Genomic DNA, 16,696 nt, shown 5'->3' with positions numbered 1-16,696 from the left:
TTTTGTGCAATAGTGATAACCATAATACTTTGCAAGTAATTTGATAAAAATACTTCAAATGACATGAGCAAGTGATGAACTTGCCTTTCTTGACTGCAAGATTATGCGAGGCAAGGTCTTCGATACGTAGTAACTCCAAATTCTGAAATAGCATCATCGTCCGGTAAGGACGATGTTTAAAAGATTGGCAAAGATGCAATAATGCATAAGAATGAGATGCAATCGCTCTAAGCGTGACCTATCCCCGATGATTTAGGATCAGTGAGTTGTAATGATTGGTTTAGGGTGTGTTGCACTTTTAGAGTGATTCACATACAAGGTTCTTATTCAGGTGTGATTTACTTGGTATTATAAACAGGTAGATAATAAAGCATAATATTCAATTGAGCACACAAAGAATGATGATTGGCATAATATTAACAAGTAAGGAACAGTGGTCAGTTTTAGTACTATATGACATGGTTAATGATTGGTTATCCTATACTTTAAAAGAATAACTTTTGAAGAACATATTATTTAATAAAGAATAAGTATGATAATTAAGTGGGTGGTTTTCTATGGTTGTCTATGTCTTCATGTAGTTGCTGGAGTAGGTATTAGATGGATCCCAACAAAGTTGGATTCATCAACACCTAGGGCTTGTAGAGTTAAGATAAGCCTAGGCATCTTAAGCAAGTATTTATACATGGGTGTTATCAAGGTTGATTCATCTGGCTGGTGATTGCTAGCTAGAGTTTATAGGTTCTTATAAGCAGGGTTGAAGATGATTCCTTATTTTCTTCAAAAGAATAACTTTTGAAGAAGATACTTCTTAAATAATAAGAAGTATTACAATTAAGGTTGAAGTGGTCTAGGTTTTACTGTTGTTTCTATTAAGTAAGGTTTAATTGGCTACTAAATAGGAGGGTGGATAAGTATCCAACACTAATAAGGTTTAGTGGAGTATGGTTATGGAATGCTCAAGATTTGGTCTGATTGCTCCTAAGGTTCATCACATTGGTGTGATGATAAATATGGATATTTAAAGTTGTTGCCTCTAAGTATAGGAACTAGGGTTGGTCCTATTTGATCATCTAGGTTGGATAGGTATGCCTACATGGACTACCAATTATTGATAATAGGGCTCCTACAATTTTATGTGGCATGGCAGGTATGTAATTGCTATTATGATTCTATGTATGAAAATTAGAACACCAAGATTATATGAGTGGATCTAGGGTTTAGGTTTTAGAAGTCAATTAGGTTTCAAAAGAATTAGTGGAGCTATGGTTCCAATTTGGATTAGGGTTTTAGAATTGCACATCAAATGATAGGTTCCTAGTTTTCTACCATATGGAACTAGGGTTTACTATTTACCATGTAGTTCTATGATTAATAACTTCAATTTAAGATTGAAGTTATTAGTAACTTGTAAATAGATAAAATAACATTGAATTTGGTATTTTTCTATTTTAGAACAATTAATAATTAGATCAATTAGGTTTAAATCCTTCTAATAAGGATTTAACAAAATAATAAATAAAGAAATTTGTTTTAAAGTTTTCTTTATTTCTTTATTGGTTTCTATTTAATTTTTAAAGTTTTCCTTATTTATTGAATTTTAATTCAATCAAGTATAAAAGAAAAGACGTAATTAATGAGTTTAAAATAATTAAATTTTTGTTAAAAATAAAATTTCATTTTATATTTTTATTGGATAGGATTTTTCTTTATAAGAATTTTGATATCTTATATTTGTTTTTCTGAGCTATTATGAATTTTTTAGATTTATTTTAAGTCGCAGTAGTTTTTGAATTTGAATTAAATTGATAAGAACTGCTAAACGCACCCAGGCTATTGCTACACAGGGTCACTGACAGGTGGTCCCAGGCCACGTTGGCTGCCACATGGCTTTGACCGTGGTCAAAATCGCCACGGTGGCCAGGGGGCTCTCTGCCGGTGAAATTGGCGATGATCGCCGGCGGAACAGGGTTCCCGCGGGGGTGTAGGCATACTGGATGGAAAGGGGACGCCGAGGCGAACCCAATGATGGCGGCGCCGCTCCGGTATGGTCACCGGAGCGTGCCCGGCGGCGAGAAACAGCGGCAGTACATACGGGTTGCTCGATGCGGCGAAGCTACGGCGTGCAATCGAGCTTAGCGAGCATGCGGGGAGGTCGGTGGCTCACCGGGAACACGGCGGGATTGACGGCGAGGCGAATGGAGGCTTGTATCGCCGGAATTCATGGCGCCGGCCGTCGGAGGGAAATGGTTGCTGACGACGCTACGGGGCGCCCTGACTCGATTCCTTTTGCGAGAAGACCATGTCGAGGATGGCGGTGACGATGGTGGTCGCGGCTCGGCTTGGGGAGGTCTCTACCGGCGGTGACGTCGGAGGCAGGGCCACACTAGGGTTTCGATTTGGGGCAAAATTAGAACAGAGGAAGGGAAAATGGAGGACTCCAGCGCGTTTTATAGGTCATCCCGAGTGTGCTGGCGGTCAGAATCGGCGGCGACGACCATGGGACGTGGCTCACCTCGTCGCGGTGGCGAGCTCCTGTGCGTCGAGTGGAGGAGACGAAGAAGACGACGCCTCTCTGTCTTTATCCACGCGAAGGGTTACCTGGGCCACGTTGGGCTGTGCTTGGGCCGGTGCGATTGGGCCGATGGTTGGGCTGGTTGGTGGGCTGCGTCGGCTTGGCAAGGTCCGGTAGCCAGGTAAGGCCTTTCTCCCCTTTTCTTTTATCTGTTTTTATTTTTCTGTTTTAAGATTCTATTTTAATTCCTGGTTTAAATTCAAATTTGAATTCTTTTCTATGTTACAGGTATTTCTTAATTGAATAATACAAGGAATAGCCCAAGATTCATCATTCACTTAGATAATGTATTAGAAAATTTAATGTGAGTATTATAACCTTGGTTTAGTGGTTATTATTGGGTTTTGAATTCAAATATCCATATGGACCTGAATTTGACTATTATCTTTAAGAATGTTAAAAATTGTTTTCCATATGATAATTTTATTACTTAGTGATATATAGAGTTTTGTTGGTATTACTTTGTATGAAACAATCCCTAAGTAATACTTATTAATGAATTTGAATCAGGGGTGACTTAATGGCATAGGTTCATGTGTTAAAACATCTCTAAGGATTTGACCTCCTATTTGAAAAGGTTGTCACTTGCCTATTATTTTATGTGTATATCTATGTGCTAATGGATTGTATTAATTCTATCTTGAATGCTCTAGGGTGAACATTATTCTCAACATAGCTAGGTTTTGACTTATGAGGATAAATGGTTGATCACACATATGATTTTAATTATGGTATTTAACACTAGGTTAATCTTAGGTTCATAATTGAAACATAAGATTTAGTTTGTGAGCAATCCTAGGGTTCTAATGAGATTCACCTAATGACAGTTGGTTTGACTCTCAACTATGGCCTGGTTTGTATTATGATCACCATAGTGATACATAACTAGGGTTGAGATTTACTTCTAGGTTATAGAGATGGGGTGTCTCCATATTGCATGTGCTAGGGTTTAAACTCCCCTAACCATGGTAAGGTGTTTACTTGCTTAATATTTCATGTGCTTCCCTAATTACTAAGGATTTGAGAATTGATTTTATCTTCTACCAATTTATCTTCTATTTTTATCCTCAATTTATCATTAAAGTAACTATATTGGTATTACTTATTTTTATAGTTAACTTTGGTCAAATGGATTGTTGGTTTCTCACCATATAAAGTATGGAGTTTTACTCTAAGGTTTTCTTAGGTTGTTTAGTTTCTGAATTATGGATATGGTAGGATTCTTCTTATGATCACCAAGTGATTCACAAGTTAAGGTTGGGATATAAGCTTAGGTTTTCTTACTAGTTACCTCCCTATGATTTCATGTGGTGAAGGATATCTACTTATACTATTAGGTTTTAACTTATCCTCTCATAACTCAAGAGCATGATCATGGTTTAAGCATGTTCAACTTGTTCTTAATAACTTCTCCTCAAGTTCTTAGGGTTTATGATCAGTACTCATTTTATAATGATCAAGATTTGTCTTTCTAAAGTATATCTCTCCTGAGTTAGGTTTCTCACTTCTAAGGTCTAGTATTGTCTTGATCAACTAAGGTATAGTACTTCTCTTATAATTCCTTAGGTTGGCATGGTCATGGTTGTCTCAATGGATTATATCCCAGGAGAATGTCTGAGATATTCTGTTAGGGTTCTTCTTAAAAAAATGATGATTTAATCATCAGGACACATGGATAGTTCTCTCTCATTTGGGAAGGACTTTAATACTAACCTGAGGTTAGGCTCCATAGAGATTTATGTGATCATCAAAATCTATATTTAACATAATTGGTTTCTCTCTATAGGGATTGTTTTGATTAACATCCTAGGGTTTCTCTTAAAGATGATGATTTAAATGCATGAATGTATATCCAAGGTTTAGCTCAAGGTTGTCATTGCTTCTCTAATAAATATGATAGAACTCTCACCTCTCTAGGTTTGATGTATAATAATATAGAATAGAAAAGGATATATATTTTGAGAGTTGATCTCCTTATCTTGTTTCCAAGATTAAGGTAGAATGAATATCATAGGTTTTATGATAAGTGCATGGATTAGTTTAAGACATGGAGAAGATAAGTGAAGAATAGTTTCTCCAATTATTGTTACTTGATTTGTACTTAAACGAGATGTTCTTATGTTATGGCAAGGGTTACCATATTATGATCTTTAATAAGATCAAGTAATGAATCCTTGAGTAAAGTGTTATTGTGTTGATTATTAATTCCATTTGATCTAACCCCTTAGATCAAATCATCTCTACCCAAAACAGGTTTTAACAAAGGTCACACTGAGATTTATAGCGCTTGACTTGATGAGCTACTTCAATTCCACCAAGGTCAAGTGAAACTTCAGTTACTGTGACTGTTTTACTTTAAAGCGCGAAAATTCCCCAGATTTTCTATGCATGAATGCAATGCACACATCTGTTTCCTCTATTTTTGTAACCCCATTACCTGGGATATTACAGTGTGTCTTCCTCGAGCTCGGCGTTCTGCGGATCGGCCGAGTTCTTCTTCCCCCGTGCAGATCGGAGGCGGCCGATCTGGTACCAGCTGATCTTGAAGATGAAGATGGCGTGGAGCTTGGCGATGAAGACGACGGCTTCGGATGTAGGTCCTCGGGGGCCATTGTCCGGCGACTTCCCGGCCGCGTGGGGCTGCTTCCATTCCAAGGCGTTAGAGGAGCGGCGGCGGATCCGGCGCGCCACCGGCTCGTCCTTGTCGGTGTTGACATCGGGGTCTGGAGGGACCTATGTGTAATTTTTTGCTTTCTTCTGTCCCTCTTTGTAAGACTCAAGCTTTAATGCCATTTTCTATTCCCGCAAAAAAAAAAGATGTAAAATATTGACACACAAGGCTTATTTTTAACAAATTAAAATCATCTTGATATATTTTTGTTGCCATGCTCATAGGCTCATAGCCTGACAAATCGAGAAAATGAAAAAAAAAAACTACCATAGTTGAGACGATCTTGTCACGGAGTTACCTCTTTACGGTTTTTTTACACATAAATACCATTTTGAGGTAGGCTTGTGATAGATAGCACAGATTCTCGTATTAACCACGTTTTTGGGCGTTCATGCCCACATGTCGGGTCTACGTGGCAAAACTAAAGGACTTGTGTTTGCCAATTTTGCAAAAACAACCTTTAGAAAGTATATCTTCTATTTTGTATCCTACTCTAATTACTCATGAAGCAGAGATAAGAGAGGGAGCGAGCGCCTCCATCTCCCCTCGGCGGCGGGTGGCCGAGGTCGGGTCGACGGCTGGGTCAGGCCACGAAGCTCAAGCGCGGCAGGCGTGGGATTTTGTCAAGGCCTAAGGAGAGGAGGAACTCGAGGCCTGCGAGCTGATTGTCATTGTATGTGCGAGGAAGTTGTCGCCGTCCTCAGCTTGCTTAGCCAAGAGGGAGAGTCAACTGGCCATAGTTTGACAAGGAGGTGCTCACACTGGCTTGCATCGAGGGGGAGTGGACGTCGAGGTCGGGAGGCACCGGCGACGAGGTCCTAGTGGAGCGACAGAGGCAGTACCTCGTGGGGACGTGTTGGAGGTGCGCGGCCTTTCCCCTGGCATCGCAGAACGAGGGCGGGTGGAGAGGTGAGGACATGGTCTCCAAATCGGGGACACATTGATGGAGACGGGTGAAGTGGCGGCCTTCGGGGTCACGCACGAAGAGGAAGGGAACCAGAGGGAGACGGCACCATCTCGTAGGAGGTAGGGAGGCGCTCTGGAGCGGGGTCGCTGCTCGCACAGGGGGAAGACGAGGGGAGGCTCGAGGCTAGTGGTGAAGCACCGGATAGAATTGCTTTTGGCAAAATAAGGTGGTGGGGTTTGTGTAAAATTAGTAGGAGTTAGTGGTTTCCACTTGCCACATGGGCCCGATAGGTGGGCCCCAGCAAACGAAAATGGTTTAACACACCTAATTGCTGAAATCAGTGCTATCTGTCACAAGTCTACCTCAAAAATGTTATTTATGTGTCAAAACTCTCTAATGAGGTAGCTCCGTGACAAGAATCGCAACTGTGGTATTTTTTTTTTTTGTCATTTCCTCCCACAAATCCTCCCTCGTGATCTACGTTCATCTATTCCGCCAGAAAGAGAAAGTTGTGGTAGGTCCATGCCTGCGGCCCCATGTCAAATCATGTGTTAGTGGCATATGCGTAATATCACATAGTCCTTGAAACTAAGATTTGTTAGTTTGCTGAAAAAATAAAACTTGATGAATATTATATTATATCTTCATGGTTCATTTTAAACATGAAAAAATAAATGTTAAAATTATTTACCGTACCTGATCTACATGTCATCATATAATATAATGATAACTCTATCGCAATGTAGGCCACTGCTATTTACTAGAAACAAGTGCATGTGCTGAAATTAAAGAACCATATAGACGCACTCACGCAATCCAATAAAAGGGCAAGTACTGAGGTTACTTCACACTCACATTGCCAAACTATACATCACATTCCTTGGTTATGAAGTCTTTGGGGTTTCATTTCTCTAGAGTGATGAACATGCATCACTCATACATCGAGGGAGTGGGGTCACATCATAAATAGATTGGTTGCTTAGACTTGGAAGACATCGAGAATTACTATGCCGCATTTTATCCTTCACCATTGGCTTGTTCCACCCTTGTCAGAGGGGTTTCTTGGGCTATGTCTCCAAAGATGATAGCAGTGGCTCCGAATAAGAACTTTTTCACCACTATATGTGGTTTTAGAACGAAAAAAAAGATGTGGAAAAGCAAACTAACCTCAAATATCCAAAGAGACATAAATCCATCACCTCTACCGGTAAAACCCTAATATTGATAAAATTGCTGGCAGCGATACACCCTTTACAAAGCAGTTTTTTTTTTTTGAACAATGCAAAGCTGATTGTCCATACTACTAGAACAGCTGTCTTTCTTTTTACAGTAGGTAGAACACCTAGCTAACAGAATTGGTAGAGCAAAGAGCCCAACACCAGCCCAATGGCCCATTGTGAAATTCTCTGGGCTTGTCGCATGCTGCCGCCGTGGACATACTCCGCACCGCACGCCGGGGCTCTAGGAACTCTGTAGCACGAGGCATGGCGCTCGCATCGGGCTCCGGCGGCAGCGGCGGCGGCGGGAGGGACTTCTCCGTGGTGGTGCTGGGGTCCGACTTCGCGGCGGACGCCAGCGCGGCGCTCCTCACCTCCCCCGCCGACGGCGATGAGGCGGAGTGGCACGACTGCGCCCCCGACCTCGGCGACGACTTCTCCGACCTCGAGGAGCTCCAGGTCGTCCGGGTCCAGGGCGCCGACAGGTCCGGCCGGTCCGTCGTCCGCGTCGTCGGCAAGTTCTTCCCCGGTGCGTGATACCCCTCTCGTTAATTTCCGTCCTCTTCTCCCGGGATTTATGAATTGGCGGTTGGGGATTTGGTGGTGCACGTCTAGGGTTTGGTGTGAATGAAGTGGGTGCGAGATCGTGGCTGACTTGAGCATGTCCATGTCTCTAAAAATGGATTTAGGTGGCGCAGAGTTTATATTATTCATTTCGACCGCAATCTAGTTTGTATGCAGCTTACTGCTAGCATTGGATGGTTCTTTACCATGTCCTTGTTGCTCCAACCTCATCAGGTTGGATAACCGATTACAATTAGCATGATTTCTCAAAATCAGTTAACAGACTCGCTCATCATTTTTAAACTGACAGCTAACAAGCTGGTGCTTGTTCCCTTTTCTTAGTATTGTGGGAGTCTCATAACTTATACCATAACCCTGATGCTGCGATGCCACAAGTTTTACCATTTATATGACCTTCGTCCCTAAAACTCCCTGTATCGCTCACGTGCCATTTTCTTTTGGAATTCCAGCTCCTGTTATAGACGGTGAACGTCTGAAGAGATATGTGTTCCACAAGCTCCGCACTGAGTTGCCAGAGGGTCCATTCTGCATCCTGTACGTGCACACCACTGTACAATCAGATGACAACAACCCTGGAATGACAATCTTGAGAGGGATTTATGAAGAACTTCCACTTGAATACAAGGAAAGGCTGGAGATACTGTATTTCCTGCATCCTGGGCTTTATTCCTGGCTGGCATTGGCCACACTAGGCAGGCTCTTCTTAAGCGGAGGGTTAGTTTTCTCTCATACAGTTCTTGAATATTAAAAATGTTCAAACATGTGGTGTTGTTTTTATAAGGATATTAGACATAGCTAGAAAACCAGCATATCATTTTTATATTTTTATATGCTTATATGCGTTCAGAGTTCGTCTCACGATATCAGGAAACCAGTGAATAATTGTGCACGAGCAGTGTAAATTTTGCAGACCTTATCCGGCTTGGGAATTATTTCGTACAGTGTTGTGTCATGCAGTTCTTGAATCATGAGCAGTTACTCTTGTAATATGCTTTTTAGGGAATTCCCAGAAAAAAGACTCTGATTTGAATTGAACAGGCAGAATGGAGAGACTATCATTGCCTTCACTGCTCTACTGTTAGTTTTCGGTATTCATATTTACCTAAATTTTGGTGGAACGATTCCTCATTCTATATACCATTTGGACAACAAACAATAGCTTTGAACTCATATATACTATCAGTCTTGCTCGCTTAGAATTTTACTTGACTTCTCACTCAACATGCAACTAAAAATGCACTCAGTTTCCCTCACTTTAGCTACTTGTTTCTTGCAGGTTGTATTGGAAAATCAAATATGTTACTCGACTGGAGTATCTATGGGCGGACATCAGAAAGGGCGAGATTGAGATTCCAGATTTTGTTACTGAACACGACAAGATCCTTGAGCACCGGCCATTGACAGATTATGGCATTGAACCTGATCCTCTGCATCTTGCTGATATACCTGCCACTGGGTACTCACTTGGTAGGTATGAAGACAAATGGTCTCCTGAAGATAGGTGGCATTCTCGCAATTACATGTGACATTTTTTGCTGTTGAAGGCTTGGACGTTTGATGTGTGTATAAATATGACCATGGTAACTCATACTGGATTGTTGTAGAAACATTCTCCATAATACTGTATCTCTCATAATTGTACTAGCATGTATGACATATTAATGATAGTCAGATTGGACAGATGATAAATGATGTGATTTTTATGTTTCTTTGACATTGGAGTGTCAACATAGACTCGTGAGCTCTTGGTTTATATGTGTAGAATGGGGCACATGTTTGCTGGTTATTTGAGTAGGCCTATTTTCTGTGACGCCATCATACTCCAAACGCAGGCAGCCCAACAAAATATAACTGTTGCTGACTTGCTGTATAACATCGTTTCCAGAAAGAAATATCACTCTTAACACCATATGATGTCGACTATGCAACCCGGAAGCCTAGAATGAAATATCACTCTTAACACCATATGATGTTGACGATGCAACCCGGAAGCGTGCATGATTCGTTGGCAATTTGATCTCTCCAGTATTTGCTGGCAATTTGATCTCTCCAGTATTTGCTGATGACTTGGTTTTTCCTGTTGCCTGTTGGACTGGTTTCTGACTTGGTTTTTCCTGTTGCCTGTTGGACTGGTTTCATCTGCTGCGCCGGCAATCTGGTGTCGTTTGCGAGGCGAGCGGAGGTTCAGCAGCGCCTCCCTGGTGGCAGCCAGACTGGGTGACCGTCGGTAAGTCAACTCCTGTTGTTCAGCAGAGGAGGCAACATATGATGTCAGCGGTGCAGCCCGGAAGCGGCCAGACAACACGCAAGGCAGCGGCAAGTGCTGTGCATGTCCTTCATGGGCTTCGATGTAATATCCTGTTATAACAGGGTTGTTTCTTCTTTTGGGACTTTGTTGTCCCAAACTTGCAATGTGCTATGAGATAATAAAAGGGTATGCTTATTAAAAAAACACCATATGAATCTCATGGTACCAACTCCAACAAGATATCTAGAGAGACCGGAAAAATATATTGAGAACTTGTTTGGAGTCCGAGATTAAAAAATCTCATAAATCATGTCTTCAACATTTTATTATGGGATTGTAGCCAGCCTAATATATGCTACCAGAATAAGACATTAATTTTTTGAGAGCTCTCGGCATCTGTTTGTGGCAGCAACGACGGCATTTATCAGTGTCCCGCGGAATGAACCCTTCTCGAGCTCATGAACCCCGGCTATGGTAGTTCCTGCAGGGGAAGTGACCTGATCCTTCAGTTGACCTGGATGTTTACCCGTCTGGCTTACCATGGTTGCAGCACCTAGCACCTAAATAGCAGATTGACATCAGAAATTGCAGCATTGCAGATACAAAAATAAAAGGTATACTGAGATCAGCAAATAATAATTGTTGGTATGACAGGTTACACAATAAATCATAATGCGCAAAGGAACCACACACAACGCTCCAGCTTACAAATTAAGTTGCATAATACATTGAAAGAACATAATATGGAATGGACACTTACTGTCTGAGATGCAAGGCCAAGAGCAAGGTCCCGAGGAAGCCCGGCAGCAACTCCACCATCAGCCATGGCCTCTATTGCTAAGAAAATGTAGGCCGGACCACTACCACTGTATTCAAATAGATGGAAATGTGTGTTAGTTTTTGAAACAGGTTTGCCCTATTTTTGGTATGGCTTCCTTAAAATTTCGTATAGAATATGTTGCTTGTTACATACCTCAAACCAGTTACAGCATCAAAATATTTCTCTTCGGCTGTCCAAACTTTTCCAATTGCACTGAATAAGCTTTTGACACGGTTTTCATCATTCTCAGTAGCCGTCTCTCCCAGACACATCACTAAAGTACATGAGGTGCAACAACATCAGCAAGAAACATACAATTTCAATTTCGATTGTGTGAAATATGCATGAAAAGTTACACCACCTACATTAAGTAAATTTTTACTGGCATTACATAGTTTCCACCAATAATAGAAATTCTATACAGCACAGAATAATAGTCTTTCTACTGGAAAAAAGGACAAAGTAGACAATTTATTTCCCATTACAAATTTACAGTGAGTAGATAATTAAAATCAGAAACCCGAGCAACTCTTCAACGTTTTTTAGAGTATCCTTGATATTTCAGTTAGGCAAACCCTGGTATTTCATTAGACACTAAAACTAGAGTAGAAACAGAAGCAGAATGAGAAGGTTGTGTTACAATCAGTCATTATGCATAACAATTGAGCTGATCCATGATATAGTAATCCTTTATTTAGAGCCACACGCATCATGGCCTGGTTGCATTCCCAATGAAACCAACCACGAATCCAGTATGTGAGTATAAAACCTTAACAGAGCCCCACCAGGGGAGAGCAAAAAGGAAACAACCATCATTCTAGTCAATCAGTAATAACTTGAGAAGAACAATTGGTTGACGGTGTTGATAACTTGTGTGTAGTTGATAGATTAAAAGTAAAAAAAGTTAAGTGTAAAAGATGACGAGTCAGCATATGTCACCTGAAGCTGCTTGCCCGACAGCTGAGGGAGTGTTTGGCATTACTCTAATAATCCGGCGTTGACCAGACCAATCCTGGAATTTCAAGAGCAAAAATAAAAATCGATGGTAAGTTGACATACTGTAACTGAAGTGGAGGTATTATTCTCATGGAGGTTAATGTCACCGTTTTCTACAATTTCAGTAGCTGTTGTGCATGTAGGTGGTCCAGTAGGAAGTTGAATCTACACATTTATTCGTGGCTCCGGAATTGATATAAAATGGACCTAAGATATCAGTGTATATCTTTGTTCTGTAGTGTTTACTTGGAACAATTCTTATCTTGGTAATACGCAAATAAACCACACGGTGATACCCTACTAGGCCCCATTCATCACGATTTAGGGAAAAGCAGAGTAAATCCTGCCTGAATGCACAGTGACTGACTGACCTGCAGATCTTGCATCTTGATGCCAGCAGCGATGGACACGAGGAGCTTCTCTTCGGACAGCAGGGGCTTGAGCTCAACCAGGACCTGCTTCACTGCAAATTCGATGCGTGCAAAATTTCATAAGCGGGTACAAACAGAATTCTGAATGTTTTACTTTAACCCCTAAAAAACATCTCCAGAGTAGAAACGTCTTTGAGACGTACTATCAGTGATTATGTTTTCAGGAGGAGGCAATAGTGCTACTTGGTCACTTACCGATCTGGGGCTTGACGGAGATGACGATCACATCGCTGTCTTCGACGACCTGCCATAAGGAAAAAAAAAAGCAATCACTCAAGGTTTAGAGTGTCAGTCTGAACACGCGATGGATGGATGAGAAACAAGGAGAAGATGCCGAGTTGGATGGGTTAGAGGGGGGGACCTGGGCGTTGGATGCGAGGATGCGCGCGCCGAGGTCGGCGAAGGCGGCGCCGCGCTCGGGGCGGCGGTGGGGCGCGGTGCGGATGGCGGAGGCCGGGAGGACGCCCGACGCCGCCACGCCCCGCGCGATGCTCTCGGCCAGGTTCCCGGCCCCGACGAAGCCGAGCCGGAACGCGGCGGCGGCGGGCGTGGGCTGGGGAGGCGCGGCCATTGAGATGAGGAGGAGGAGGGGAGAAGGGAGCGGCGCGGCGCGGCGGCTGGGGTTTGTTTGCAGGGAAAACTGAAGACTCGGAGTGGACACAGGCAGGGATAAGCAGGCTTTCCGTTTGGATGTGTGGCTTTGGGCGAGCGGCGAGAGGTTTGGCGACACGAGGCGGCGGAACGTGGGCGCAGATGGTGGCGCTTTCTGCTGCTGCCGTTTGTTTCGTGCGACCAAAATATCGGTATTGTTGGCAGGTTTGTTTGGATACGCTCAGCGGCTCAGGCTTTTACACGCTAACTTTTTTCGATAAAGGATACTTTATTACTTTTGGGAAAGCAATTACATCCAGCCTCTGCATAACCAGGATGCACACAGCCGTTTAAAGTGTCTGGATTCAAAGTATATAAAACTGGAATACATATCGAAGCGATGAATCATATAACGCCTAAGGTGTGGGTGGTGCTGCAATCCGTAGACTATGCTGCCACCCATGTAGGGAAAAAGTATCCATCGCCGTAGCCTCCAACCGTGTACGGACCTCCAGTAAATAGGTCTCGGTTCTCCATTCGCTGAAGAGGTAACCACAAACGGAGAATACCTGTACATCTGTAGATGACCTGCAACAAAGAACAATTTTTATCATTAAAAATCTTGTCATTTCTACTTAGCCAGAGTGCCCAGATAACTGCTAGCACCCCCACCTAAGAAGCAACTTAAACCTTGAATCGATACCGTGAAGCCAGTTGCCAAAGACATTGGCTACACTAGTAGGGGGATACAGGGTAGATGCTACTTGGATGACTGACCAAATAGATCTCGCAAAATGGCACTGGAAAAAAGGTGTTTAATAGTTTCATCTTGGTGACAAAAAACACACCTAGAATTTTCATGCCAGTTCCGCTTGACAAGATTATCTTTGTTAAGAATAACTCCGCGACGAAGATACCATCCGAAAATTTTAATTTTTAATGGTATTTTTATCTTCCAGATTTTCTTATTATTATCAACCGGTATATCAGAATGGAGAATCGCATTGTATAAAAATTTAACTGAGAAAGTGCCATCTACATGAAGATTCCATCTAAATTCATCCGGTTCAGGTGATAGGTGAATATCTCCCAGCCGTTGAATTAAAGCATTCCATGCCAATAGCCTTTGTCCAAGTAAAACCCATCTGAACGTCACATTCGGAGGTGAGGTAGCCATTAGTGTGGCAATGGTATCACCTTTGCAACGAACAATACTATACAAGGCAGAATACTGTTCACTTAAGTAAGCATTGTCTAACCAAACATCTTCCCAAAACCATATTTGTTCTCCATTCTTAATAGAGAAAGTACCATGGCGAAAGAATACATTTTTTGTCGCCATGAGACCAGCCCAGAAGTGAGAATCCCCAGGTTTCCAAACCACTTGGGATAGCGCCTTCGAGCCAATATACTTTCTACGAAGAATAGTTTGCCAAATCTCATCCTCAGTAAGAAGCTTAAAAAGCCATTTACCTAGCAGAGCTGAATTCTTGACCTCCATGTCATGAACTCCCAGTCCGCCTTGATCTTTGGGACTACAAACTACACTCCATTTAACCATTCGATATTTCTTTTTCTCGCTGTCCCCTTGCCAAAAGAATCTGGATCGATAATAATCGAGTTTATGCAGAATTCCTTTTGGCAACAGGAAGAATGATAACATATACAGTACCATATTTGTCGATATCGAATTAATGAGAACCAATCTTCCTCCGAGGGACAACAATTTACCCTTCCAACTACTAAGGCGTTTTTGTAATCTTTCTTCCACAATTTTCCATTCAGCAATTGTAAGTCTCCGATAATGAATCGGAATACCCAAATAGCGAATAGGAAATTGGCCTTGCCCACAACCAAACAACTCTGTGTATAGAGTCATATCGTTTTGGGCATCTCCGAAACAGAACAATTCACTTTTATGGAAATTGATTTTCAATCCCGACAACTGCTCAAAAGCCGTTGATACGTCTCCGACGTATCGATAATTTCTTATGTTCTATGCCATATTATTGATGATACCTACATGTTTTATGCACACTTTATGTCATATTCGTGCATTTTCTGGAACTAACCTATTAACAAGATGCCGAAGTGCCAGCTCTCGTTTTCTGCTGTTTTTGGTTTCGTAAATCCTAGTAACGAAATATTCTCGGAATTGGACGAAACGAAGACCCGAGGGCCTATTTTTCCACGGAGCTTCCGGAAGACCGAAGAACATACGAAGTGGGGCCACGAGGTGGCGACACCACATGGCGGCGCGGCCAAGGGGGCCCGCGCCGCCTATGGTGTGGCCCCCTCGTCGTGCCCCCGACTCGCCCTTCCGCCTACTTAAAGCCTCCGTCGCGAAACCCCCGATGCGAAAAACCACGATACGGAAAACCTATCGAGACGCCGCCGCCGCCGATCCCATCTCGGGGGATTCGGAGATCTCCTCCGGCACCCGCCGGAGAGGGGATTCATCTCCCGTGAGGACTCTACACCGCCATGGTCGCCTCCGGAGTGATGAGTGAGTAGTTCACCCCCGGACTATGGGTCCATAGCGGTAGCTAGATGGTTGTCTTCTCCTCATTGTGCTTCATTGTTGGATCTTGTGAGCTGCCTAACATGATCAAGATCATCTATCCGTAATTCTATATGTTGTGTTTGTCGGGATCCGATGGATAGAGAATACCATGTCATGTTAATTATCAAGTTATTATACATGTGTTGTTTATGATCTTGCATGCTCTCCGTTACTAGTAGAGGCTCTGGCCAAGTTTTTACTTTTAACTCCAAGAGGGAGTATTTATGCTCGATAGTGGGTTCATGCCCGCATTGACACCTGGACAAGTGATGTAAAGTTCTAAGGTTGTGTTGTGCTGTTGCCACTAGGGATAAAACATTGGCGCTATGTCCGAGGATGTAGTTGTTGATTACATTACGCACCATACTTAATGCAATTGTCTGTTGTTAGCAACTTAATACTGGAGGGGGTTCGGATGATAACCTGAAGGTGGACGTTTTAGGCATAGATGCAGTTGGATGGCGGTCTATGTACTTTGTCGTAATGCCCAATTAAATCTCACTATACTTATCATGTCATGTATGTGCATTGTTATGCCCTCTCTATTTGTCAATTGCCCGACTGTAATTTGTTCACCCAACATGCTTTTATCTTATGGGAGAGACACCTCTAGTGAACTGTGGACCCCGGTCCATTCTTTAATACTCGAAATACAAATCTGTCGCAATACTTGTTTTTACTCGTTTTCTCTCGCAAACAATCATCTTCCACACAATACGGTTAATCCTTTGTTACGAGCAAGCCGGTGAGATTGACAACCTCACTCGTTTCGTTGGGGCAAAGTACTTTGGTTGTGTTGTGCAGGTTCCACGTTGGCGCCGAATCTCCGGTGTTGCGCCGCACTACATCCCGCCGCCATCAACCTTCAAAGTGCTTCTTGGCCCCTCCTGGTTCGATAAACCTTGGTTTCTATCTGAGGGAAAACTTGCCGCCGTGCGCATCATACCTTCCTCTTGGGGTTGCCCAACGAACGTGTGAAATACACGCCATCAAGCATATTTTCTCGGCGCCGTTGCCGGGGAGATCAAGACACGCTGCAAGGGGAGTCTCCACTTCCCAATCTCTTTACTTTGTTTCTGTCTTGCTTTATTT

General features: G+C 42.6%; 2 protein-coding genes across 2 annotated transcripts; one reads left to right on the top strand and one right to left on the bottom strand.

The window, feature by feature from the left end:
- Positions 1 to 7,637: 7,637 nt before the first annotated feature.
- LOC124666399 (protein GDAP2 homolog) lies at positions 7,638 to 9,671 on the top strand. The gene is made up of 3 exons (XM_047203729.1): positions 7,638 to 7,899; positions 8,405 to 8,669; positions 9,232 to 9,671. Exons 1-3 carry the CDS (start codon positions 7,638 to 7,640, stop codon positions 9,479 to 9,481), a joined length of 777 nt encoding a protein of 258 aa, XP_047059685.1. The 3' UTR covers positions 9,482 to 9,671.
- A 772-nt stretch (positions 9,672 to 10,443) lies between these two features.
- LOC124666398 (pyrroline-5-carboxylate reductase-like) lies at positions 10,444 to 13,021 on the bottom strand. Its single transcript, XM_047203728.1, has 7 exons — positions 12,812 to 13,021; positions 12,646 to 12,694; positions 12,391 to 12,482; positions 11,963 to 12,035; positions 11,177 to 11,297; positions 10,964 to 11,069; positions 10,444 to 10,763 (listed from the first exon to the last, which is right to left on the bottom strand). The coding sequence occupies exons 1-7, from the start codon at positions 13,019 to 13,021 to the stop codon at positions 10,575 to 10,577; spliced, it is 840 nt and encodes a 279-aa protein (XP_047059684.1). The 3' UTR covers positions 10,444 to 10,574.
- Positions 13,022 to 16,696: the final 3,675 nt, after the last annotated feature.

The sequence above is a fragment of the Lolium rigidum genome, chromosome 6, assembly GCF_022539505.1.
Source record: "Lolium rigidum isolate FL_2022 chromosome 6, APGP_CSIRO_Lrig_0.1, whole genome shotgun sequence".
Lineage (NCBI taxonomy): Eukaryota > Viridiplantae > Streptophyta > Magnoliopsida > Poales > Poaceae > Lolium > Lolium rigidum.
The sequence above is the reverse complement of the archived record's forward strand: the minus strand, read 5'-3'. Positions and strand labels throughout refer to the sequence as shown.